This window comes from Polyodon spathula, chromosome 19 (genome assembly GCF_017654505.1).
Source record: "Polyodon spathula isolate WHYD16114869_AA chromosome 19, ASM1765450v1, whole genome shotgun sequence".
NCBI classification, from domain to species: domain Eukaryota; kingdom Metazoa; phylum Chordata; class Actinopteri; order Acipenseriformes; family Polyodontidae; genus Polyodon; species Polyodon spathula.
Genome location: NC_054552.1, coordinates 31,904,389 through 31,930,305, shown reverse-complemented (window position 1 = coordinate 31,930,305; position 25,917 = coordinate 31,904,389). Strand labels below are relative to the sequence as shown.

Here is a 25,917-nt window from a genome sequence, read left to right as displayed (position 1 = left end):
AGACTGGAACTTTGTCATTGCCAGCACTGTGCCTGACAGGGGATGAGAAAGAATAAATTCAAATGCTAGCCTGCCAACTACCTTTAAAGATGTGCTTAAGGTGACCAGAAACAAAAGACAGAAGACTCTGACAGCCAAATCGTTAGTCTAAAAAAATACAGTGTATTATCAGCCATGAAAACGAAGAAATGTATTGTACCTGCCTGTAAACAAGAGACAAAGGAACTTAGGAGAGACAATTCTCTTGAATACCAGCAGAGCGCTGTTGTGGTTTGAAAGTGATACCTATGATATCAGCTTTCTGCAGTATGTAATGCCTGTATTGTTCACTGTTTAAAAAGGTTGCCTTTTCCTTCAATGGCAGGGAGAAGACTGCTCCCTTCCCTGCCCCTCTGGGTCGTATGGAGTCAACTGCTCTTGTGTGTGTAACTGCAGGAACGAGGCCGCGTGCTACCCCATCGACGGCTCCTGTATTTGCAGAGAAGGTACAGGAAAATACAGGAATGTCTTAATGTTCACATATCCTGTGATGTGATTTTTAACCGGACCCCACTGTTTCTCTTCTCTCTGTGTCGCGTGTGGTCAGGGTGGCAGGGTGTGGACTGCTCCATCCTGTGCTCGAGCGGCACGTGGGGTCTGAACTGTAATCAGACATGCTTCTGCGCCAATGGAGCCGCTTGTAACCCCGTGGACGGCTCCTGCACCTGCTCCCCGGGCTGGAGGGGGGGCAGCTGTGACCAGCCCTGCCCGGTCAGTCACAGTTTGGTCTTTTAAAAAAGCTAAACAAAAATAGGGGTAACAGACTTAATGTCCTTATAAAAGTTTACCACGGAATTGATCATGCTTTTCCATGGTTATCGTATGCATTTAACATCGTTTACCCTGCTTTGCTATATTTACTAATGTACCCTACCTCGCTATACTTCATAAAAAGGTTGTCTATGTTTCTTTACCATGCTTTCAATATGCTTCATTACACTTTGCTATGCCTTTACTATGGGAAGTTTTTATAAAGGGGAGCTTCAACCTGTGCATTCGAAACCTGGGTATTGCCTCGCCATCTCTTCTGAGATACTTGCTGTTCGAAATATGAATATTTCTACAGCCAGTGTGATTTGCCGTAGCTTTCTAGCATGGGTGCTGGAAGCTGAGAAAATAAAAATTGAAACGGTAATTGTCTTTTTCTAAGAAAAAAAAAAATTGGTTAGTTTGATTTTCTTTCTTTCTATTTCTTGTTAGGACGGCACGTACGGTCTGGAGTGCAACGAGCGTTGTGACTGTAGCCATGCGGATGGATGTGACCCCATCACAGGGTACTGCCGCTGCTTAGCTGGGTGGACAGGTACCTAATCAATACAGGGCAATGCTGAACTGTATAATACTATGCAGTGCTACTGTTAACATTGCTGCTTTTGTGTACAAATATACCCAGGCACAGCAGAGTACAGGGCTGTCCTGGAGTAATGAAGAGGACAACCTGTGTAAACGTCACTATGAGACTGGGTAGAAATTGATTAAACGGAGGGTGGTTACAGTCAAGATCAAGCCTTTACAAGGGATCAGTAAAACATTCTAGTGAACTACACTGAGGCTCCGTTAGACTGTGTGAAGATTTGTTCGATGGGCATAACAGGATTAGCCTTCTTTTAAAATGTAGTTAAAACTGTTATCGACTCACAGGCACATGAACTTTCAGAGACAACTGATTCCTGTAGCGGCTACTGTGTGAGAGAACCGGATTTTAGACAAAGTTCAAAATGAGGAATAATCCTATTATTATTTATAATCCGCTGCCCTCTACCATATGCTGTATCTTGTGCATACAAAAATATACAAAGAATGATGGATGGGGTTGCACGGGTGTAGCAGTAAGTATAGTCCTGCATAAATAAACTGCAGCTCAGTAACACCACAAATCACTCTTCCGTTGCTTCATTATACAGTCACAGGTTTTATAACAAGACCATGGACTTATTGCAGAAAGTACAATTTACTAAATCCCAAGAGTACGAAGGTCACCGCAAGGATGATCATTATATTCTGCAGCCATTAGTTACTTCCTACAGAATAGCTAGAGCTGGCAAACTAAGTCAAAATATATAACCAGTTTAACAGTGCCTTCAGAAGGTGTCACTGTAAAGGGTACTCCTATAGGGCTTTGTGGGGCTGTATTGGTAGGGTGTCTGAATTGCCCTCCTTGAAGGGGATTTTAACTAGCTGCTGAAATACATTATTGGCAGGCTTTCTCGTGCTCTGAATATTGTGTGGCGGTCACAAGGTAAAGCGGTCCCCAGTCTGGGCAGTATGTTGAGTAGCCGGGGCTGTGGATAGAAAGCTAGTTAAAGATAAGGGTGAAGCCTGAGGCCTGTGACTGTGATCTGAAGTGGATTTGAAAGCTGGGAGCAGAGACACTGCTGTCAGTCAGCTGCAGGAGCTGTTCCCAAGCCATCCTGCAGGCCCATTAATTCAACACGCGCTGATCAGGGCATTACTCAGGGGAAAGCGATTGAATTTCAAGGAGGGAGCCCACACTTGGTCACTACACCTACCAGGCCTCTGACTCATTGTCATGCTACTCCCTGATATTTAGTGCTAAAAGTTTTCTTGTTTAATATAGATAGATAGATAGATATATAGCTAGATAGATACATAGATAGATATACACATATATGTATATATGGACAGTATAAAGCTTGAGTTCCTTGCAGGGCTTTTGTTTCCTTTTCTTTTTACATTCTTGCTTTCGTTCCTTATTGGAGCTTTTCTGCATAATCCTTCTCCCACAGGATCCTTGTGTATTTCCCTGGCTAGCTTTCATACAGGTCTGAGTGCACTGATAAAGCGAAGGAGATTGTTCTGCAGCAGTTTAAATCTTAAGGTTACAGTCTATTCGGAGGTCCAATCAATGGTTTTGACTATTAGGTCTTTATTAAAATCAATCATACAATACAATACTACTACTACTACTACTACTACTACTACTAATAATAATAATAATAATAATAATAATAATAATAATAATAATAATAATACTGAATAGTTGTATAGTATTTTGAAGAGGCGGATTTGGTTCTGTTGAAAGGGCATGTCAAGAGATGCAGTTTTAAACGCTGCAAACCAGACTATGGACTTGAACTTCTTATTAGAAAGTCCCACTGAGTAATACATTCTTGGCACTTCCGTAAAATGAAATGTAAACTGAATTGATTTCTAAAACAAATCGAACTGTGCAGAGTGATATTGAGAATCCTGCAAAACCCACTGCCTTGTCTCATACTGTGCAACATGAACCATGCAGACAATTAGTTTCTGCAACCCTGGTCCTGAACAGTGGAATATGGTCATATTTTTGGAAATGTAGCTGTTTACCCCCTCTCTGATTGGCAGGTGGAACCCCAGGCAATCTTAGTTGGGAATAGCAAACTCTACAGAAGAGGCTGTCTTTCATTTTCACAATTAAAAGCCAGCTGCCTATACTCATTAGAGTCAGAGTGGTATACTGTCATTAACATAGCAGCTGAAAAAATGAGGGGGCTAAAAAAATCATTTCAGCAATAAATCTGTATCCTGAGATTCATTTCAGTGTTTTCATGGCATTTAAAGAGGTCTTTGAGACATAATCATTTTTCATAGTCAGCATCGCTGCCCTGTGACTTGTGCAGCTCCTTTTTTTTTACTTTAATAATTGAAAATGTTCTTTCATGTTTTAGGTAAGCAATCGACTCACACTCTCAGAGCAAAGTTGCCTCATTCCATAATTGCCTATTTGAAATCGGCTTCAGATTTCCACAGGTTTAATTCAAAGGTACTTGATTAACAGTGCTTTAATGGCATTCTGTACTAAAAAATTCCCTGTCAAAGGAAATGTTCAAAACGAATGCCGTCTAAAAGACTGTATAATGTAGCGTGTCTCCGAGCTGCTGTGAGACAGCGAGGGCTGGAAACACAGGGGATTTGAGCCAGAGACATGAGGGGAAGAATACGCGGGCCGCACTTCTACTAGTTACTGACAGTCTCAGTTCCCTCAAGACAGTCGGCAACCTTTATATAAAACACTATCTCCCTGAAACAGAATAGATAAAGAGGTGGTCCAAGTAACCCCCGTCAGTTTTGTTTTCAGAACTTTTAATGAAAATGCTAGTAAAATTAAAATGTCTGAAAGAACTTTACTTTGAACAGCTTTGTTTTTTAATAACTCAAAGGAAGTATTTCAAACAGCATTTTCTATACCACCATACATGAAACACATAAACCCAGGCAGGAAAACAAAAGTAGAAAAGTGGGTTTATTTTCAGTTTTCCACAGCAATATACTTTTTTTTTGTTGTTTTTAAAGATATAGGAAAATAAGGATTTTAAAGCGACTGTGCAGTTCTACAGATGCCTTCATGTACAGTGTGCTGCTGTGATGAAGATATCAAGGGTTATGGAAAATGCCCTGATTTAGTATTTTCTCTAAGCAGTGTAATATCCTGTGTTGCAATGCCCTTGGATTTATCCCCATTGTGCTCGGGAGCCTGTTCAGGGATGATAAAGGTGCTGCTGGCTGCGAGGGAGCCACTAGAACTCTGCTTCACCCGCAAATTCTGCTGAAGCAGGGCGGCTGGGAGCCTCTGTTACAGAATCGAGCTGCTCTGAGTCTCTCTCGTTATTCACTGGGATTCTTGAAATCTAAAGCTAATGCCATGTTTTCTTTCTGCTGCCGACAACGGCACTTCCTGCCTGACGCAGTTTGGGCTAGATAGCTGGCAAGCAAAGAAAATCTTATTACCTGCGCTCAAATAAAGAGAGGTTCACATTAAAAACAACATATACAGTACCTGGGAATGGAATCTGTGCATTTACAAGGGACACAGCAAGAAAGAAAAGGAAACCTTTAAAAGTAGTGCATGCACAAAATTCCAGAGGGGTGTTGTAAAGGCTGGAGGCTCGACATGGTGCATGGACCTATTTGACTTTCCGCAAGTCTTCATTTCAGTTCAATTTAAAAAGAGTCAATAGCTGTTGGTTGCATGCGGTTATTGCACTAACACACCTCTATTTTCTCTCTCTCTCTCCCTCCCTCACTGCAGGTATCCACTGTGACAATGTGTGTGTTCAAGGTCGCTGGGGGCCGAACTGCTCCATCTCGTGCAACTGTGACAATGGAGGCTCATGCTCCCCTGAGGACGGGACCTGCGAGTGCGCACCCGGGTACAGAGCGGCCACCTGCCAGAGAAGTAAGCACAGAGCCACACGAGGATCCACTGTAGGAGTCGTTGCATGTCCAAGAGCAGCCGCTTGGGGGGGTTTCTATTGAATTAGACAGTAAGCCGGCTAACAAGCTGCTGAGTCGAAATCCATGGAGGTTTTGGTTGAGAAGCTCGGCATTAGAACAGGAATAAAAAGAACCCCTTTGATGTTTTCCACCAGGCCTGATTGATTGACCCCCTGATTAGCGGTAGCAGGTGCAAAACATGCATTGCAACTACACTATACTAACTGTTTTATTATTACATTATTAAATACAACAAACTGATGTGATCATGGGAAAAGAAACCTGTTTTTTGAATGGTGTGGTATAGTCACAGTTACAGTAAGTTCATAATGTCAGCTCTTTAGTTATTCTGCATTTGTTTTTCACATGCCTTTTCAATTTAAAACCCTGCATTCTTGATCCTATTGAAATCTGTTTGCTTTTTTGCTTACCCTGACCTATTTAGAAGACCAAAGTCTTAATGTATCATACCCTAGAGGGAGAGACAGCTTTATTATTCTGAAATAATTTAACTGGGGCTTAGCTGTGACATTTCCAGCTTCTGCTAGCCAGGAAGAGCCCTTATAAAAGTGGGGGTGCTCTATCCATTTAAAGAATCAGATTCTAAAGAGAAACGAGGAACCCTCCTCAGCCCCTGCCTCGCAGCTTGACAGCTGATGCACACAAGAGCATGTCCCTGGAAGGGGGCTGAGAGGTCTGGTGCCCGAGGACATGCAGGATTCGGAATGCAGCTCTCACCAGCAGAGCCGGTGCTCTCCCGACAAGCAGTGTCTGGAGCTGCTCTCCCAACAAGCAGTGTCCGGAGCTGCTCTCCCAACAAGCAGTGTCTGGAGCTGCTCTCCCAACAAGCAGTGTCTGGAGCTGCTCTCCCAACAAGCAGTGTCTGGAGCTGCTCTCCCAACAAGCAGTGTCTGGAGCTGCTCTCCCAACAAGCAGTGTCCGGAGCTGCTCTCCCGACAAGCAGTGTCCAGAGCTGCTCTCCCGACAAGCAGTGACCGGAGCTGCTGTGTGGCTTTAAAGAAAGAGCTTTCAAGAAATAGTTTCCACTCTGATACTCTGACAGCACTGCAGCATCTGGGCTCTGACCCTCTCTGCCTGTTCTCTGCATCATTTTCACAAAGATTTGCTAAAGCACAAGACAGGGGTAGGGTTAGACACTGTGGAACTGATGCCCTCTGATTAAAGGTTTACATAGCCTTCTATTGGGAAAATATCAGTCCTATGTTTCCTTGATTGGTACTAAATTGATATTTGCAGATCAGAACAAACCAAAACAATCAAGGAGGTGTATTGGTCCAACTTTCCCCCTTACTTTGTAACCGGGATGTAATCTATTGCATTGAATGTTTCAACTAAAATGGAATGGCACTTAATATTGTGTGCTTGGACAAAAGTTTGTCAGTGAGATTTGTTGTTCTTCCCAGGTTAAACAAAAGCTAATGAAATGGTTCGTTTCTCTCCTTCCAGTCTGCTCTCCGGGGTTTTACGGGCATCGCTGCAGCCAGGCATGCCCGCATTGTGTGCACAGTAATGGGCCGTGCCACCACATCACCGGGCACTGCGAGTGCCTGCCAGGGTTCTTCGGCTCCCTCTGCAACCAAGGCAAGTGTTTCAGGCAGCAGCTCTCCTCCAATACATTGTGCACTGGTATTCATTACACCAGCATCGCACTTACTGTACTGAACACACTCAAAACCGGCACTGCACCTACTGCACTGTACACACTCCAAACCAGCACCTACTGTACTGTACACACACCAAACCAGCACCTACTGTACTGTACACACTCCAAACCAGCACCTACTGCACTGTACACACTCCAAATCAGCATCGCACCTACTGCACTGTACACACTCCAAACCAGCACCTACTGTACTGTACACACTCCAAACCAGCATCACACCCACTGTACTGTACACACTCCAAACCAGCACCTACTGTACTGTACACACTCCAAACCAGCACCTACTGCACTGTACACACTCCAAACCAGCACCTACTGTACTGTACACACTCCAAACCAGCATCACACCCACTGTACTGTACACACTCCAAACCAGCACCTACTGTACTGTACACACTCCAAACCAGCACCTACTGCACTGTACACACTCCAAACCAGCACCTACTGTACTGTACACACTCCAAACCAGCACACTACTGTACTGTACACACTCCAAACCAGCACCTACTGTACTGTACACACTCCAAACCAGCACCTACTGCACTGTACACAGTCCAAACCAGCACCTACTGTACTGTACACACTCCAAACCAGCATCACACCCACTGCACTGTACACACTCCAAACCAACACCTACTGTACTGTACACACTCCAAACCAGCACCTACTGCACTGTACACACTCCAAACCAGCATCACACCCACTGTACTGTACACACTCCAAACCAGCACCTACTGTACTGTACACACTCCAAACCAGCACCGCACCTATTGGGTAATTATTCCCTAGTAAATATTCATGTTTAGGAAAATTAAGACAAATCAGAAGAAAGATTTTTAACATGCAAGGTTTAAAGTCCATTCTACCGTGCTCCTCCACATTGCATTCCAGGGGACCAGGAGACACATTTAGAGACAGGGAGACACATTTAGAGACAGGGAGACAAATTTCACACATCTAGCTTATTAAGTTTGCTCTGAGCAGGCCTGTATGTGGGTTGCAGTTTCTAATGACTGTCTTCCTGAGAAGCTGCTCCACACTGTGTTCTGGCAAATCATTAAACATAGATTAAATATAGACATATTACTTTTCATTATAATTAACTGGGCTTTGCATGAATTAAGACAGGGACGAAATACATAAAATTAACTTCATGGTTTTGAAAACTGTTTTACCAATACAAAATTTAATAAACTCTCCAAAACTTCGGATGACCTTCATTACTTTGTAAGGGTTTATCATGAGTTTAATCAGTGGCCTGCAGTCACATAGCCTTCCAGTAGCCCAGGTCCTAGCTACTCCCTTTGCTATTTACAAGTATTGAAGAAGGCTTAAGTCTTAATGAATTCCTCATAATGACTTGCTGTTTAAAACACAAAAGGCAAGCAAAATTTGGCTTAGAGAACATTAAGAGAGTTCTAATACATTTATTGAAAAAATAAGCTGATCATTAAGTTTCTCGTGACAGATGCTTTCTGAATAATATAATTTCATAAAATCATTTCTCACAGAGCCTGTTTTCTGAATTTGTATGACTTACAGACAGCCGTATTTTTGTAATTTCTGCTGTCGTTCTGAATAACAAGTTGTGTGCTTTTAAAAACTCTGCTCTGCGTATTGAAATAATGACCCATATGAGGTTTAATTTCAAATTAAAGCTCTAATTTAAGAAAATGCCATGAAGTAATGAAATATGCACCTTATTAAAAATGTACACAAATCTGATTAGAAGACCCTAATGTTTCGTTCTTTCATCTTCTCTCGGTTATATCAAAGCAAATCATTTTCAAGTTTATATTATTCATAATTAAGAATGTCCTAAAAAAAAAAGTCCTTCTTTCAGATGAATCGCTCATTTTAAAAATTTTAAATTTCAAAGCATCTTGTAACTTGCTGCTGGGCACCCCTTTTTTCCACTCCATGTGTAGTGTAAGTGTTTTGTGGATGTCTCTGTAAAGAGTATTTGGTTCGGGGCGCCCTGTGATTTGCACACATGCAGTACTCATTGACGTCAGCTCTGTTCTCAATGGTGTTTTGTCCCCGCAGTGTGCGCCACTGGAAAGTTTGGGAAGAACTGCTCCGAGGTCTGCTTGTGTACCAACAACGGCACCTGCAACCCCATTGACGGGTCGTGCCAGTGCTTCCCAGGCTGGATCGCAGAGGACTGCTCCCAGTGTAAATATCACCTGCTTAGTAACACAGTGTGCACAATGGGCAGTGCAAATATCACCTGCTTAGTAACACAGTGTGCAGAACCAGCAGAATAAAAAAAGAGCACATCCTGTAATCATAACCGCCATCTGTCATCTGACCACCAGTATACAGACGTATAGTATCAAAACACAATGAGACACAGCCAGGGATGGAAACGAGACTCCTATTGCACAGCAGTTTCACCTATTCCAGGTTTTATTAGCAGCTTGATTAGCCACAGTGTTTAGGTAACAAGCTCAAATAAATTCCTAGTAAAACCAGGAGTGAATCAAACTGCTATGCAGCGTGAGTCTTATTTCCATCCCTGCAGCCGCTTCTCTTATGCTGCTGTTTGCGTTTGAAGAATAGACCGGCGCACACATTATTTCAACTGAGATAGAGCTCTGTTGTACTGTCAATGCAAGTTGTCAGGGCTGTTGAGAATGTGGGTAACTTTGCTGTTCCTCTGCTATGATAGCTGAGGTGTGATTGGCAGTGGCTGATTGTAAAATGTAATTTTCTTAATTCAGAGTGTAATTGAAGCTAGATCACAACGGGGCGTAATACCCTATCTCTTTCAAACATTACTTAATGCAGAAGCAGGGGGCTGCCGCATTTCTCATCCGTCATATGAAGTTATTCTCTGATAAAAGATGAAACGGATAGAACAGTTTAATTATTATTATTCCTCTGCAGCAGCCACGGAATTGGAAAGTGTGTCACTAATATTTAGAAGTCAATTTAAAGACACGAAAAACTATGATGAAATGGGTAATTGACAAGACTGTCAGTAATAGTGTACTCCAGTAAAGGTGTCCCTGTATTGGAACGGCATTGAGACAGCTGCACCAGGTGAATAGAGACATACACAGCCATCTGCACATTTATTATCATATTTACCACCCTTTTGCTTCTACTGTTTTCATTTGTTGTGCATATGAAATCAAATCAACTGCAATTAAAAATTGTCAAAATAGGCTAATTAGTGATTGTCTAATTTCGTTTATGCCTTTAACAGGCCACAAGTGCAATTCATTTAAAACAGAAAGAGAGAAGAACACAGAGCCACAAATGCTAAAATGCATGAGACTTTTTAGTTGTTTTAGATGCCTTATTAAAGCATTAAGAGGTCTAACACTTTCATAGGAGTGCCTACTGTTTCAATATCCCCAATTAGTGAGCAGAAATGGACAGGGTCACCCTCTCAGGTTTTCACTAAGGTAGGCGCTGTATTTAAAGGATGCACATGGCAGATCTTGAGGGAGGGGACATTTCCTCAATTTATTTTGCACAAAAAAAAAGATAATCAAATATTAAGATAAAAGAAAGAGATAGATTATTTGGAAATATGGTTTGTGGTTAGGAGAAATGCTGTGCAAAACTGCAGCTGTATTTGAGATGTTTTGACACTGGAAAGTCACAGGATAGAGTTGTACACATTACAGCACAGCCCTGTCCCTCTCAATGCTGTGCTTTAACAAGGATTCCCTCCTCCCCTGTGCAGCCTGCCCCCCGGGGTACTGGGGCCCGAACTGCATCCACACGTGTAACTGCCACAACGGAGCCCTGTGCAGCGCCTATGACGGGGAGTGCAAGTGCACTGCGGGCTGGACCGGCCTGTACTGCACACAGCGTGAGTTCAGACCTGACTTTATAGGAGAAACACTGCCACCTAGTGGAAAAGTGAGGAAGCACCGGTTTGAGTGACCAGAGCTTTTAAATCATTCTGTGTGGTTTAAAATGAGGTACGGTGTATATAGCAAGTTCCTAAACAGATGCGAGCTGGGGAGTTTGATAATAATATTTTCACTAATAAGTTAAAAGGCATTTTAAAATTGAGTTTGATTTTACACATCTGTGATTTGCTAGTGATCTGCACTGTGTTTGACTGTCGTGCCGGCTGTTGATTGATGTGGGTTCTATGTTGTTAACGCTGTGTGCCCCTGTGCTGGTCACTCACAGGCTGCCCCACAGGGTTCTTCGGGAAGGACTGTGCCCAGGTGTGCCGCTGTCAGAATGGAGCGGACTGTGATCACATCTCCGGACAGTGTGCCTGCCGTACAGGCTTTATCGGCAGCAGCTGCGAGCAGAGTGAGTCCCGAGGAAGCACACAGCCACTGCTGTACATTCACAATGCTTTCTATATCCACCAGCTCATTACTTATGTTATTAGAGCCATGGTGTTCACTTTCCAGCAGCTGAACCCTGACAGAATGTCTTAATAAACGGGTCGAGGACCCCGTCCTCTGTAATACATCCCACAGCATCTCCTGACCTCCAGCAGGACAGTGCTCAACGAGGGCAGCCACCACCTGCATCACTGCAGCTGCTCAGCACAATGCAGCACACACACAGCAGAGCTGGTATTCTTTACAATGAGGAAACACACAGCCTGATGCACTGTCATTTCAAATACACACGCAGAACAGTGGCAGCTCTAGTGTGTGTCATTCAATAGGCTATATTGGCTGGGCCTGTCCCTAAGAGATCTGGAGGTCGCATGCTCATTCTGACACCGTGTGAACCACCTTGCCTTGGCACAGGAATGACAGCCATGAAAAGCATCTGCTGTGTTTTTATCAATACTAATATGAACACTATGCCTATTTTAGTCATTGCACCCCTTTGAGATGATGTTATTTTCATGATGTAATCTGTGCTTCCTGCTTCCTCAGAGTGCCCCCCTGGAACATTTGGGTACGGGTGCAAACAGCTGTGCGAGTGTATGAACAATGCCACCTGTGACCATGTGACAGGGACCTGCTACTGCAGCCCCGGGTTCAAGGGGATCCGCTGTGACCAAGGTGAGAAAGAGGAGTGAAAATGAGTATTTACAGAACACTGCCTTCATATTGACATTAATGAGCAAAACTAAAACAAATGCAGCTATTCTGACAAGGTTGCTGCTTAGTGATTTAGAATGCTAAAATGTCGCATTCACTCGCTCCATGATGGTGATCTTGGCTGGGGGCCCACAGGGAGGTCTGCATTAGACTTTTGGGGATTGGGAGAGATATGGAATCGGGCTAGACCTCCTTCTCAATCTCCAACAACCACTGCTGGTCAGGTGCCTGATGAGCCCAGGTTGAAATTTCCCAGGCTGGGTCCAGCAGATTGGCTGACAGCGGGAGCGGAGGTCACCTGTTGACGGGGTGATTGGCTGACAGTGGAGCGGAGCGGTGAGGTGTGTTCGTATTGAGTAGGAAAAACAAGGTTAAAACAAGGGTTGATTAACGAAAATGAAATTGTGGATTAACAAGTTAAATGGAGAGAGATTGGCCTGCCTGTGATGTGTGGCCAAGTGGATGAGCTTAACTCTCTTCTCCCCCCCTCTTCCCTCTCCTCTCCTCCTCTCTCCTGTCTCGACCCTCTCTCCTCTCCTTTCCCCTCTCCCCTCTCCCCTCTCCCCTTTCCTCTCCTCTTCCTTCTCTCTCCTCACCCTCCTCTCTCCCATCTCTCCCCTATGCAGCGGCTCTATTCATGGAGGAGCTGAATCCCTACACTAAGATTAGCCCGGCCCTGACTGAGAGGCACTCCGTGGGGGCTGTGATGGGGATCATCATCCTGCTCCTCATCATCATGGTGCTCCTCAGCCTCTTCATCTGGTACCGGCAGAGACAGCGAGAGAAGGGGCATAACATGCCCAGCGTCTCCTACACCCCTGCCATGAGGATGACCAACACAGACTACTCCCTGTCTGGTGAGGCACTTTGACATGCATTCAGTCTACATGCAGTCTATCAAGCCCTGTCCAATAGCTCATTGCCCACAAGAGGGCAGTATAAACATTCCCAGAATATAAAGATGACTGAATGGTATTACATCAGATGACTAGCATTGACTTACTGAGCACTTTCATTTCACAAGCAAATGGTTAATTACAGATCTGTATTTTTTAGAATGTAGTCTTTTTCACTATGGTATTCACAGTGTGTTTCTGTGGTGGCTGAGCTAGCTGGCCTGGGTCAGACTGCCAGTGTGCATTGTGTTACTTGGACTAAAACTCCCTGGTAATGCAGTGCCATCACGGTTAGTTCCCACTTTTTTTAAGCACCTGGTTGCAGGAGGAGCTTCCTTCTGTGTAAAGAACGGACTCGCTGATGAAACTACACTTACAAATATACAGGTTCAAAATAAGTGAGGAGAGCCCAGATTTGAATGTATAATCTATATTGTAGACTATATAAAAAACAGCACTGTCTTGTGGGGTTGGATTAACATTGCTCCTGCAGGTGACCAGCACAACTTCACAGTCTCCTCTGAGCATTTAATTTTACTAACAGCAGCTTGCAATTTCTTCTTTCCAGCTGACAGCCACCAGACACTCACTCACGTCAAACACCATCCAAAGTTTCACTAACAAACTTTATTTTTTCCATGCATTCATTGCAGAAACAGCTTAACATTTTAACCTCATGTAACAAACCCTTTTATTTTTCACGGATCTCTTTTCTGTGCCCTCTGATTTACCCACAGAAGATGAAACAAAGTTACTAACGGGAGACTTTCTAATTGTGGAGGCACCATGTGTCCCAGGACTGTGTGTGAGTGGGTGTGTTGATCCCTGTTGTACTGGTTTGTGCTGACTCTGTGTGTGAGTGGATGTGTTGATCCCTGTTGTACTGTTTTGTGCTGACTCTGTGTGTGAGTGGGTGTGTTGATCCCTGTTGACTGGTTTGTACCGACTCTGTGTGTGAGAGGGTGTGTTGATCCCTGTTGTACTGATTTGTGCTGACTGTTTGTGAGTGGGTGTGTTGATCCCTGTTGTACTGGTTTGTACTGACTCTGTGTGCGAGTGGGTGTGTTGATCCCGTTTGTGCTGACTGTGTGTAAGTGGGTGTGTTGATCCCTGTTGTACTGGTTTGTGCTGACTGTGTGTGACTGGGTGTGTTGATCCCTGTTGACTGGTTTGTACCGACTCTGTGTGTGAGTGGGTGTGTTGATCCCTGTTGTACTGTTTTGTGCTGACTGTGTGTAAGTGGGTGTGTTGATCCCTGTTGTACTGGTTTGTACTGACTCTGTGTGTGAGTGGGTGTGTTGATCCCTGTTGTACTGGTTTGTGCTGACTGTGTGTGAGTGGGTGTGTTGATCCCTGTTGTACTGGTTTGTACTGACTCTGTGTGTGAGTGGGTGTGTTGATCCCTGTTGTACTGGTTTGTGCTGACTGTGTGTGGGTGGGTGTGTTGATCCCTGTTGTACTGGTTTGTACTGACTCTGTGTGTGAGTGGGTGTGTTGATCCCTGTTGTACTGGTTTGTGCTGACTGTGTGTGAGTGGGTGTGTTGATCCCTGTTGTACTGGTTTGTACTGACTCTGTGTGTGAGTGGGTGTGTTGATCCCTGTTGTACTGGTTTGTACTGACTCTGTGTGTGAGTGGGTGTGTTGCTCCCTGTTGTAACAGCTGCAGTACTGCAGACTTGTTTTCTTCCCAGATGCCTCTCAGAATACTGGCAGTGGTCAGTGCTTCTGGAACCCAAGCTATCATACTCTGTCTCACTGTGGAGCCTCCTTTCGCTTCTCCAACAGCCTGGATGGGAACACCGCTAGTAAGGTACACGCTGTGAAATGGTGTCTATTGTTTAAAAAAACAAAACAGACAAACAGTGGACTGTATACAATCAATGTGATCTCATGAAGCATACAGTTGCAACTTTTGCCACCAGGTGGAACTGTGAGCACATTTTAAAATCTTAGTCAATTTAAATAATTCTGCCAAAAATCCAATAGTGTGGCTTTAATACTATAAAAATACTCAGATTATAGCACCTGACTGTATTTAGTGTATGATGATTATTGGGCATAAATAGACCTTTCTTGTGACTAGCTGAACACTGTGACCCGTTGCCATGGTGCATTGGTGCTGGTTATATACTGGTTACTGAACCAGTATCTTGTTTGTAACCAAGATCTGGGATCCATCCATGTGATCCATCCATCACCAGTTATGCAAGAAATGTCCTTCAGTTAAGGAATTTAAAAAGTGCAGCCTTTGCCCGATATAATAAGTAAGACTGTGAACCAGAATGCTTTAACTGAGACAGGCCTTGACTGACTAATGTCTCTGGTGTCCTTTGCAGGTTAAAATCACTGACCGGGAGAATGCAGACTGGAGACCCTACTGCAATCTGAATGATTTAGGTCAGTGAAGCCACACAGACATGCTCACACTCACACACACACACGCTCACACACACACACACACGTTTGCATTCCTATATTAGCACAGGCACTGGAACTAGGGGTGCTGTAGCACCCCCTTGGCTTTGCATGGCTTCCATCATACAATTACAGTTTTGTTCAATGGCATTCAGCACCCCCACGTTAAAAATGGTTCCAGTGCCATTGTATATTTGTGGGGAATTCTCATAAACTGAAATCTCATACCTGCCAACTTTTGAAAGGTTGTGCAGGGGGTGTGGCATGTCTGCCAGAGGACTCCCCTGGGTCTAAAACCCCGGTGGGCACAGAAATGGATTGCAGCAATCACACACCGGCCATGAATTTTGTAGACATTAAAGGTTTGCCGACATAAAGGGGTTAACAGCAGAATACGGGAGAAGGAGGAAGGGTCCAAAATACGAGAGACTCCTGGTGAATACAAGAGAGTTGACGGCTCTGATAATAGACACGGCTGGGTTTTCCAAGCTTTTCAAGCGATCATTTGCTTCTCAGAAGGGAGGCACACTGGTAGTACGAAGGAAACTGACTCAGTGCTTGTGCATCCTTTTTTTGTAGGTGCTGGCGGAATGGACAGACATCACAACACTTACATTGTTGAGAAATGTTTCAAAGGTATAGTATTAGAGTATAGCCAAGTATTAAACATTTAGTATTTTGTATTTATTTGCACAGCTTTTCAAAGTGTGCCGGTTATTTTTTGTACAGACACAGACACAGACACACATACTTCCAAACCAAATATACTGTCAGGTGCCTCATTAACACATTCTTTGAGTGGAAAGAGACTTTCAGAGCATGACTGGATGATAAAAAAAATAAATACACCCACACTAACTATCATTTCTATTATCTCTCACACAAACACACACTTGTACACCTATCAAACATTACCTATCAGTGGGGGTGTTTCAGCCCTCCCCTGTTCCTGCGTGATTGGGAGATGATTGTGGGTTATCTGCTGTGCTAAAGGAAGCTTACACTCAGGGCTGTTCTTTTTTCTTTGGTTTTGCCCTTTTCACATTCCTTTGGCATTCCAGCAGGGCAGTGTTTCTATAAAGCCTCCTGATTGAGTGATATTGCTGAAACTCCCTGTGACGCGCACTGAAGCAAAGTCCCCTTCCTCCAGACTGCTTGTGCTCTTCACAGTGGAAAAGCAGAGTCACACAAGAGGTAGTCTGAACAGGTCACTGACTGCCACCTCTTATCTGCAAGCACATTGTAGCTACATTCATTTTCATTTACTCTACATGTTTACAGTATAAGACAACTATAAACTGAATTATTTGTTCCTCATCCAGCCAGTATTACCAGCGCAACTTCCATCTCTGTCTAATGTTAAGCCAGTGGACGACACAGTGGTGACAAAACTGTGGTTATGATTTGTATGTGTGCGACACGCTCTCTCACAATGTAGATTCTGAAAGCCTTTTGAATTCGTTGTGTTTTTCTGTGGCGCACAAAGTTATCAGCCTGACGGTTATTGTTTGGCTGGTCGTAAAACAAACCCAACTGGCATATCATCCCCAGCCGTTTTCAAAGCCAGAAGAGTTTTCAAACAATTTACAAAGTGTTTGCAACAGTTCAAAATGAGCACCTTTATTCTCTCGATGGGGAGGAACAATTCTAATTAAGAATGACCGAAAGTAAACCGAAAAATAACTTTCTGTACCAGAGGAAAGCTAACTAAATCTGTCCCACTGTGTGTGTGTCTGTGTTGCATGTCATAATTCAGTTATCGTAACAAGTCTCTCTGTTTGCAGGTCCAATACCAACCACCAGGGGGCAACCTGTACACAATCAGCATGTAATAAGATGTGTTTGCTTATTGATTCATCTTCTCTCATACACTTTGCAAAGGGAGGACTGTAGTGTATTTATTTGGTCCCACACACAGCTGACTGCAAATAATGTATCTGAGCAGGCAGGATGACGTCAGCTAAATTTGTTTCACTTTTTCTTTTTTTTTTTTTAACTGTGTTTGTAAATACAGTTTATGTCCAAACAGAGGGCATCTAATCTCTGTTACTCCACATCTCACAACATCCCTGACATTGTTTCCTGCTGCCTGGTCATGATAATTGCACATGTTGCAGGTTGTTTTGTGGATAATGAGTGTTGGTTTTCTGAAAACGAAGTTACCTGTACTTTAGTATTTGCAGCAGTTGGAGAAGATACTGGAATCCAGAGTGAACTCTCATTTGTGTTCGCAATTAGGGTTACCGCATTTCCAGTGTGAAAATCTAGGACATTTTGTTTTCTTCAATTCACTGAAGCTGTAACAACTCTAAAGGGGCTAACAATTAAAAGCTATTAAAAATAAGCTGTGTTTCAATGTCAGTGCACCTTGCTAGCTGTGTGTGATTGTTGCTAACCATGGCGTGTGTGTTTTTGTTGTGTGCAGATTACATGAAGAGCTCCGTGTGCAGCTCCAGCACCAGCTCCCTGAACAGTGAGAACCCCTATGCCACCATCAAGGACCCGCCCAGCCTCACCTGCAAGCACTCGGAGAGCAGCTACGTGGAGATGAAGTCTCCAGCACACAGAGACCTGCCCAATGCTGACATGCCCTCTTCTTCCACCACCAACAAGAACATCTACGAAGTCGGTGAGAGAGCCTGAGCGGTGCACGGGCAATGCCACCCCATCACTGTGCTGTAGCTGGGTTTGCAATGCCACCCCATCGCTGTGCTGTAGCTGGGTCTGCAATGCCACCCCATCGCTGTGCTGTAGCTGGGTCTGCAATGCCACCCCATCGCTGTGCTGTAGCTGGGTCTCAGAGCTCTGACAGGACATTATTACAGCATCAGAACTGCATAAAAAATCTCGCTTTATTTCGCTATCTGATGCGTCAACAAGCGTGAAATATTGAAAACAGTTAGTGAATTACTTTACGTACTGTATACGGAACTTTGCATTGTGGTTTAGATGATTGCCTGGGTGTGAGGGGTCACTGATTCACACCCAGCTTCTTCCCTGATAGTGGGTGACAATTTACTGTGGGCATGGCCTAGACTATCGAATAGTGAAATAACAAGGGATCACTGTGCTGAAGGTTTGTAACTGTGCATATTGTCTCCTGAACACCACAGGATACCTACTTTATCTTCGCCTTCGTTATCCTGGCCGTCCTCTTCTCTTCCACTGACTGCTGTTTTATTGTTTCTCCAGAACCCACGGTCAGTGTGCTTCAAGGAGGGAATGGGATGGGCACAAATTACAACCAGAACCCATACGACCTGCCCAAGAACAGCCACATCCCGAGCCACTACGACCTGCTACCAGTGCGGCACAGCCCAATCCACACAACCTCGCCCGTGGACAAACAAGAGGACAAGCAGTCATAGAGGAGGAGGCAGGGGGTGCAACACGGCCGCAGAACACCGCGGCAGAGACAATCTCCCTGCTACATGCTGAAAGGACTGCAGAGTGCGGAGACGGTGAACTTGCTGAACTGGAGTAGATGAACAGAAAGCCTCTGTCCTGCACTTTTTACTGCTGCATGAAGATATTAATGCTCTTTGAAGGATTGTGAGGGTCTGGAGGACAAGGTGCTCTCGTTGTTTACACCTCTCAGTAATACGAACAGGTCAAGGCCCTCTGAACTCATAGCAAGAAACTTTATAAAAAAAAGTCACTCTATTATCACACCAGCTATTATTTTTATTTGTATACAATTGCACAGGGCTGTGTCAGCTGAATATAAAGCAACGGGTCAATTGGTAACGCTTAGAACCGGGGTAAAAACAAACTGGACCACATGTACTGGATTATATGAATCACTGATTACGGCCTGCCTTATGACCCATCATGATTCAAAACAGCAGTCAGGTCTTGTTGCTGATTAAAACATCGAGAAAATGTGTCTTGTGCTCTCATTTTCAGAATCCATGCCACCTTACTGTGGATCCCAATTCTAGTTGTCTCTCTGGTAAGCTGGCCTTGTATAAAGGGGCTGTGTTGATGACCAGAACCCTGTAGAGCTTGGCCTCCTTTTCACTATAGAACGTGTCAAGAGGAACAGTAGCTAGAAATCTGATCTGTAGCAGCCAGGGTTTGACGTCAGCAAAACCCAGGACCCTCTATAGAATTTAACAGTACTGGCTTCCCTGGTGAACTTCCGCATGGTTAATTAGTGATTTGATAAGAATTCTGTAATTTATTGATTAACTTGTACTGCAAATAGCCAGTTAGTGGCTTACTGAATTAGACATCTGTATTATTACAGTATTTTTTGTTTTATATCGAGAACCTCAATGAACTGTTCGTGATCTATTTTATTTTTTTTATGTATGTATTTATGTACTTATTAATTAATAGTAGAAATAGCTGAATTTGTCCATAGGGGAAAAAAATTAAGAATTATATATATATATATATATATATACACACATATACACACACATATATAGATTCTTCCTTAATAAAGGCCAGTCGTTGTGCCTGTGATGCCAAGATACCGATGGAAAGCTTGATGGTTCGGCAGCAATAGTGTTGTCATGCCCACAGGAACAAGGGTGCATTTGCATAGGCTGTGTACACAATATCATTTATGTCATTTTATACTAACCGTGCACTGAAAATGACCGGCTTTTGCTTTTACATTTATTTTTAAACGTCCTAGATGTTCCCCTTGTCAACTGATCAATACTTAACCGTGGAAAAAAATAAAACCCAAGCACCATGCCATTGATTTTGTTCTACCTATATAAGCAATAACATGCTGACAATCACTGTGTACAGGCTGCATCTCTCAATCAATGGGTTGTGTTTGCATGCATTGTTCTGAAGGGATTAGGAAGAAAGATAATTCAAGATTCATTTTGAGGCACGCTTCAGGGGTGAATATATACAGATTTTTAGTTAGTTAGTTTTGTATTCGGTGAGGGCTGGACAGCCAGCTTCCAAAAGGTGCATGCCTAATGCCGACCAAGAAAACAATAAAGTACCGAACTGCGATTGTTTCTGTTGCTCATGGAATCGCATATAAAGTTCGAATTCCCTACATTGTTTCTGTTGCTCATGGAATCGTATTATTCTCCTTGTGGTTGGATGCCAATTTCTCTTTCTTTAGCTGCAGTGGTGACTATTCATGCAGTTTTCTCTCAGTACCCGCCCCTTGCACACCAAACCATTTTCAATGCTCCGTTCCGCATTCTAACAGTCTAATCTTCCAGCGTGTTATTTGCAAGAAGAGTTACCTGTGCAGTCTTGCTCTGTACCCGGCCAGGTGCGCTAATTATTGACAGGCTCATCATTTTGGCCATATTGCTTCCCAGGAACAGACTGGAAGTGAATCAAACGGTGTTGAAACCAGGGAGCTTTCAATCAATCGAAAGAGAAGCAAGTGATCCCCCAAGTCTCGTCTATGCAGTATCAGCCGAGTAAAATGAGTAGACGATGGCATAGCAATCGCTTTTTTTGTTCATTCTTTTATTTTATACTTTTCTCTGAAAACAGTTTTTTTCAGTCTAGTTTAACAGTAAACACTGTGAAGTGAAACAATGCTCTGCTCTTTGTTTAGTGGATGAACCCTACATACTTTTACTGGGTCAGTCGTCAATAAAACTTTAGTTTTGTGTATTCCAGAGAGTAGTGTGGTTTCTGTTTGGCCTATTAAGCATTATTTTTTTCTTTACAAATTCACCCTCCCTTACTCAAAATAGCATGTGTATGCATTTTCAGCAGATGGCTACATTTTTGCTAACAAAAATAAAATGGAATACACACAATGAACAAATCATATACAACACAAAATAGCATATATATATGAAATCTAAGAAAGGTTTCATGAATGATTTCACAATAGTAACATGCATCAGTAACCTGAAGTAATAACACTGGGTTAGTGATACTGCAGGACTTTGCAAATTCCACAGAGTGCTGGAAATGGTACTAGTTTAGGAGTGATATTGGGTAATATCTTAAATAGATACGGTTTTCATGAACATGAATCTGCATATATCCAAAAGAAAACACTAGTAATCTTTAATAATATTCCCCTTTATTTATTTTTTTTTTTTATTAAAGTGTATTGAATATATTTGAAATCATACTAAAAAAATAAAATGAATGAACAACCATTGTACATGCATAAAACACACAGGCGTGAGGAAAGAAGAGAATACACAAATCAGATTCAACACAACAAACAAAAACCAAAAATAAGAAGACACTTGAGAAAAAGCACTTTAGAAAGTCCTGTCAGTAGAACAGCAACAGCAGTGCCCTCTGTGGGTCTTCACTTCATGAGCACTGCTAGCCACTCCGTTATTATCTCAGCACACCGGACAGACAGGGGTAGCCGCTTCCAATCACTCAACACACGCTGGACCGAGCCAGCGTCAAGATTGAAAAACTTTTACTTGTACTACTCCGAACAGTATCTGGGTCAGTTTGGTACCACACTTTATTTTTTTAAGATTCTATGCGTTTTTAAGTTTCCTGCTTATAAGTATAAAAACAATTCCCTGCACAATTCACGAGCAAATTCCACAGGAATGATTAATGACCATCCCTGTATGAAACTCTGAACTCTGTGTAGGATATAAGATATGCTCATCTGGATATATAAACACAGTCCAGTGGCTGTGATTGTGTTAGATTATAACATGCAGCCGATTATCGGAAAGTTAGTGTTACGGGAACTCACTTTCTGAACTTGGTAGTTATGCGTTACAAAGGAATACTACTCAAGTAACGAATTAGCACATCACTGATGCACAATTCAAGGAATCCTTGAAGCTACAGGAATTAGTGCTTTGGTTTCAGTCGAATTGCATGCATTTGTTTGCGAGCACTGCAAAGAGCAGGCCTTGTCCTAGCTACCTGTTTTAAGCAATGAAAGCTGCTCTGTGCTCCGGTGAGGCAGGTCCGACACACAGCGTATAGATCTCAGGTTATCATCTCCGGTTTCATAGGAAGCATCCACACCAGGTACTACCATTGTTATCTACAGTTTCAGCCTTTATCAACAGCATTGCTTTACATGATGATCACAACTGGGGAGAATATATTCCATACTTGACAAAAGAAGCAAGAAAGCAGGTTAAAAATTATAACGTTATCCATGTAAAAAAAAAATTAATGATACAGTAGTTACTAATTATACAAATGGTAGTTGTGGGTACAGCAGCTCTATTGGCCCTAAACATGTTGTCTTTATGTATAGATCATCTTTTCATGCCACACCATAGGCAGTCTGCCATCTCATCTCCTATTTCCGTTCTGTTTAAGTGTTCACACAGTGTGTACTGCCTGCTGCTAACACGACAGAAGCGCCACAAAATGACACGCACTGCATGTGGGACATCTCTTAACAACATATTACTAAACATGTGATAGACCACAAAATACAAGTCCAACAAAAACCATACATTAAGACAATTCAGGGAAGATCTGCAGGTCCTAATAAAACATGGGTCAGGGGGAGGGAGGGAGAATAGTTATAGATTTAAAACCTGGACTTGGGGAATAGAAAGATCCTCCAGCACTGCAGAGATCAGACACTTATATATTTTGACAGCACTGCATCTTTGGGTTATTTTCGGTGGTGGGAGAGACGTGGATGGGCACGACGTTGTTGCTCGGAGACATTTCATTCTCGTGTCTGTCTGACATTTGCTTCTGAGACACAATGCGATAGATTTCTGTGGGGGGGGGGAAATAATAAGGGAAGACAAAATAAAGGCACTTACTATAAACCAGACACAGCAAGCATCTACTTAAGAGGAGGCAACGTGATTCTAGATCACACCACCAAACTGAAGTAGTGCATGACTGATAAATGACAATCCCAAAGGGCCGAGTGTCCAATTGCATAACATTACTTTGACATGCCCTGTGTAAAACCACATAACAGATTCAATTTGGTTTAGTTATAAAAATTAGAATTTACTCAGAGGAAAAACGTAAAAGCAAAACAAATCAGTAGATCTGGTAGTTGTCTACCACTGCACTAACACAAACCAACAACAAAAAAGGCTTCAAATGAACATTATATTTAGCAGCTGAAGGATGCACATGACTTGATTTCCACCAGGATTTCAGAGCTCACCACAGTGCAGTGGCCAGGCTGATTTACTGTGAATTGCTCTGCTCTTTTTGTTTACTTGATGGCCAATTTCAACGCAAAGCAGTTCTTCCACAGTGTGAAAACAATTTAGAACTGGCTCCGTAAACAGGAATACATCTGTATTTCCACAGTCTGAAGTTCAACTTTACTGGCATTACCCGAAAAAGATACAGGCCAGTTACAGATAGCTTGCAGCTGAAGCTACAGTAAGATGGATTAGTGAAGCTACTGTATTTCTAAACTGTCCAGATTGTCTCTTGGCTGGTAACGTTTGTGTAGGGTGTAAATAGTTGTGAACAACCACCTGACTTTCAGCTGTGTTTTAATGAAAGAAAAAACTACCACCTTTAAGCACTTGAAGGTAAAAAAAAAAGTCTGGATAAGCAATTCCTTTAAAAAAAAACAATGTCCAGAAGCCAATAAATGGGAAGAGCTAGTGCAGGCATCTGTGGGGAGAAATTTCTGCAGAGTACAAAAAAAAGCATTAGCAGTCACAAGCTGTGCTTGTCCAGCAAGGTCAAAGCTTGGTTATCTATTCCACAGAGCCTGGCTCTCAGCCCAGATCCCTTAGCTGCTCTCTATTCTACTTGGGGAAAACAAAGAGAAGCATGGGGGTAATCATTTAGTCATTCAACACAGAAAAACAAAAACTTCACATTAAAGGAGTGCAGATTCTTTATACGGAAAATGCCTCAGGAGAAAAAAAGAGGAAGGTAATTAATTAATGGAGCAAAGGGTGTATGCTGGTTACCCGAGACCTAAGATGCCCTTACCTGTTAAGATGCATGCTGGTCAGCCCCTAAGATGCCCTTACCGGTAAGATGCATGCTGGTCAGCCCCTAAGATGCCCTTACCTGTAAGATGCATGCTGGTCAGCCCCTAAGATGCCCTTACCTGTAAGATGCATGCTGGTCAGCCCCTAAGATGCCCTTACCTGTAAGATGCATGCTGGTCAGCCCCTAAGATGCCCTTACCTGTTAGGATGGTTTGAAAAGCAGTTTCTACATTTGTTGAATCCAAGGCAGAAGTCTCGATGAAGGACAAGCCATTCTTTTCTAAATGCAGAAAGGGAAAACAATAATAATGAACTGGCGCATCAAGTTAAATGCTAGAGTATACATGTCAGCCAGGTATGTTTAGTGAAGCAAGTAAATTGACGGAGATATAATTATTATTTTTTTTTTTAATGAATGCTAAATGTTTCAAAACATTAAGACATGTGTAGGTTTTTAGCATTTTGAAGTTACACCTCTATGTGGACACTTTGAAGCAGAGCAACAGTGTTACAGCAGGGCCTGGGATACATTGAATACTGGCTTGCCTATACCCCTGTCCTGTCCTGGCTTGGCTTATTTAGATGCAATCATTCTGATGCCCCCACGCTCTATAAATTGGGACAGGTCAGTAATGAAAGCAAGGTGGACTCGTCCAGTGTGTGTAAAAGGCAGCTCCAGTATAACACTGACCAGCGAAAGCCTTTGCCTCATCGGTGGGCACTGCCCGGAGGTGGCGCAGGTCGCTCTTGTTGCCCACCAGCATGATGACGATGTTGCTGTCAGCATGGTCTCTCAGCTCCTTTAGCCAGCGCTCCACATTTTCATACGTCAGGTGCTTGGCAATGTCATAGACCAGCAGGGCGCCCACAGCTCCGCGGTAGTACCTGAAACGCAGAGACGCCAACCGGGTAAGCAATCCCAGAGATAATCGCTGTTGGCCAGCACATAGTAACAGGGATGGCATGAAGACTCTCATTGCATAGCAGTTGATCCATTCCTGGTTTTTACTCTGAGTTTAGTAAGACTCACTTGAGCGTGTTACCTATACATACTGTGGCTAATTAAGCATGTATTAAAACCTGGCACAGGTCTTATTCCCATCCCTGACTACTGTTCTGTAGAGTTTGCTAAGTGAAGAGATCAGAAATCAGAAGCTGAACTGTACGATTACAAGTGGAGCAGCTGGAACTGCTGCAAAGCGAAGATGGGAGTACTGCTAAAGCAGGGCACTGCGGTGCTGTACGTACGCGGAGGTGATGGCCCGGTAGCGCTCCTGCCCGGCTGTGTCCCAGATCTGTGCTTTGATGGTCTTGCCATCCACCTGGATGCTGCGAGTGGCGAACTCCACCCCGATGGTGCTCTTGCTCTCCAGGTTGAACTCATTCCGCGTGAACCGGGAGAGGAGGTTACTCTTCCCAACGCCAGAGTCTCCGATCAGCACGACTGGGGAAAGAAAAAGAAAACCTTGATGACTTACTGCAGTGAATGAAACCCAAACTAACCAGTAATCAAACAGACCAAGCATGTGCTTCTGTCATCCGCCCCAGAAATACAAGTGCTGAGGTTCATTAAGAAAATGGAAAGAGATTTCAACTAACTGGATACCGATAGGTACGGTTTACAAGGCAAATGCAGCTCTCCTCTGAACAGTACAATAGCAGCCAAAGAGATACAGTACCAGGGGATGGAAAGCCCCCAAACTACCCTCACAAGATCCAAAGCAATAAACAGAAACACACATTATTGTTATGTATATTA

The 25,917-nt window shown here is 43.2% G+C and overlaps 2 protein-coding genes across 2 annotated transcripts in view; one reads left to right on the top strand and one right to left on the bottom strand.

Annotated features, from left to right (window-relative positions):
• Positions 1 to 20,892, top strand: part of LOC121294625 (multiple epidermal growth factor-like domains protein 11) — an 83,621-nt gene extending 62,729 nt beyond the window's left edge. Inside the window, exons 12-26 of the mRNA XM_041218521.1 lie at positions 365 to 485; positions 587 to 750; positions 1,240 to 1,342; positions 5,072 to 5,218; positions 6,724 to 6,858; positions 8,987 to 9,115; positions 10,638 to 10,766; positions 11,096 to 11,224; positions 11,809 to 11,937; positions 12,603 to 12,833; positions 14,565 to 14,683; positions 15,210 to 15,270; positions 15,868 to 15,924; positions 17,714 to 17,917; positions 18,481 to 20,892. Coding sequence (XP_041074455.1) covers positions 365 to 485; positions 587 to 750; positions 1,240 to 1,342; positions 5,072 to 5,218; positions 6,724 to 6,858; positions 8,987 to 9,115; positions 10,638 to 10,766; positions 11,096 to 11,224; positions 11,809 to 11,937; positions 12,603 to 12,833; positions 14,565 to 14,683; positions 15,210 to 15,270; positions 15,868 to 15,924; positions 17,714 to 17,917; positions 18,481 to 18,656 — 2,034 coding nt within the window. The 3' untranslated portion in view covers positions 18,657 to 20,892. The remainder of the gene's footprint in view (positions 1 to 364; positions 486 to 586; positions 751 to 1,239; positions 1,343 to 5,071; positions 5,219 to 6,723; positions 6,859 to 8,986; positions 9,116 to 10,637; positions 10,767 to 11,095; positions 11,225 to 11,808; positions 11,938 to 12,602; positions 12,834 to 14,564; positions 14,684 to 15,209; positions 15,271 to 15,867; positions 15,925 to 17,713; positions 17,918 to 18,480) is intronic.
• An 840-nt stretch (positions 20,893 to 21,732) lies between these two features.
• On the bottom strand, positions 21,733 to 25,699 carry LOC121294623 (ras-related protein Rab-11A-like). The gene is made up of 4 exons (XM_041218520.1): positions 25,407 to 25,699; positions 24,850 to 25,043; positions 24,358 to 24,438; positions 21,733 to 22,958 (listed from the first exon to the last, which is right to left on the bottom strand). The coding sequence occupies exons 1-4, from the start codon at positions 25,682 to 25,684 to the stop codon at positions 22,819 to 22,821; spliced, it is 693 nt and encodes a 230-aa protein (XP_041074454.1). The 5' UTR covers positions 25,685 to 25,699; the 3' UTR covers positions 21,733 to 22,818.
• Between the last annotated feature and the right edge of the window lie 218 nt (positions 25,700 to 25,917).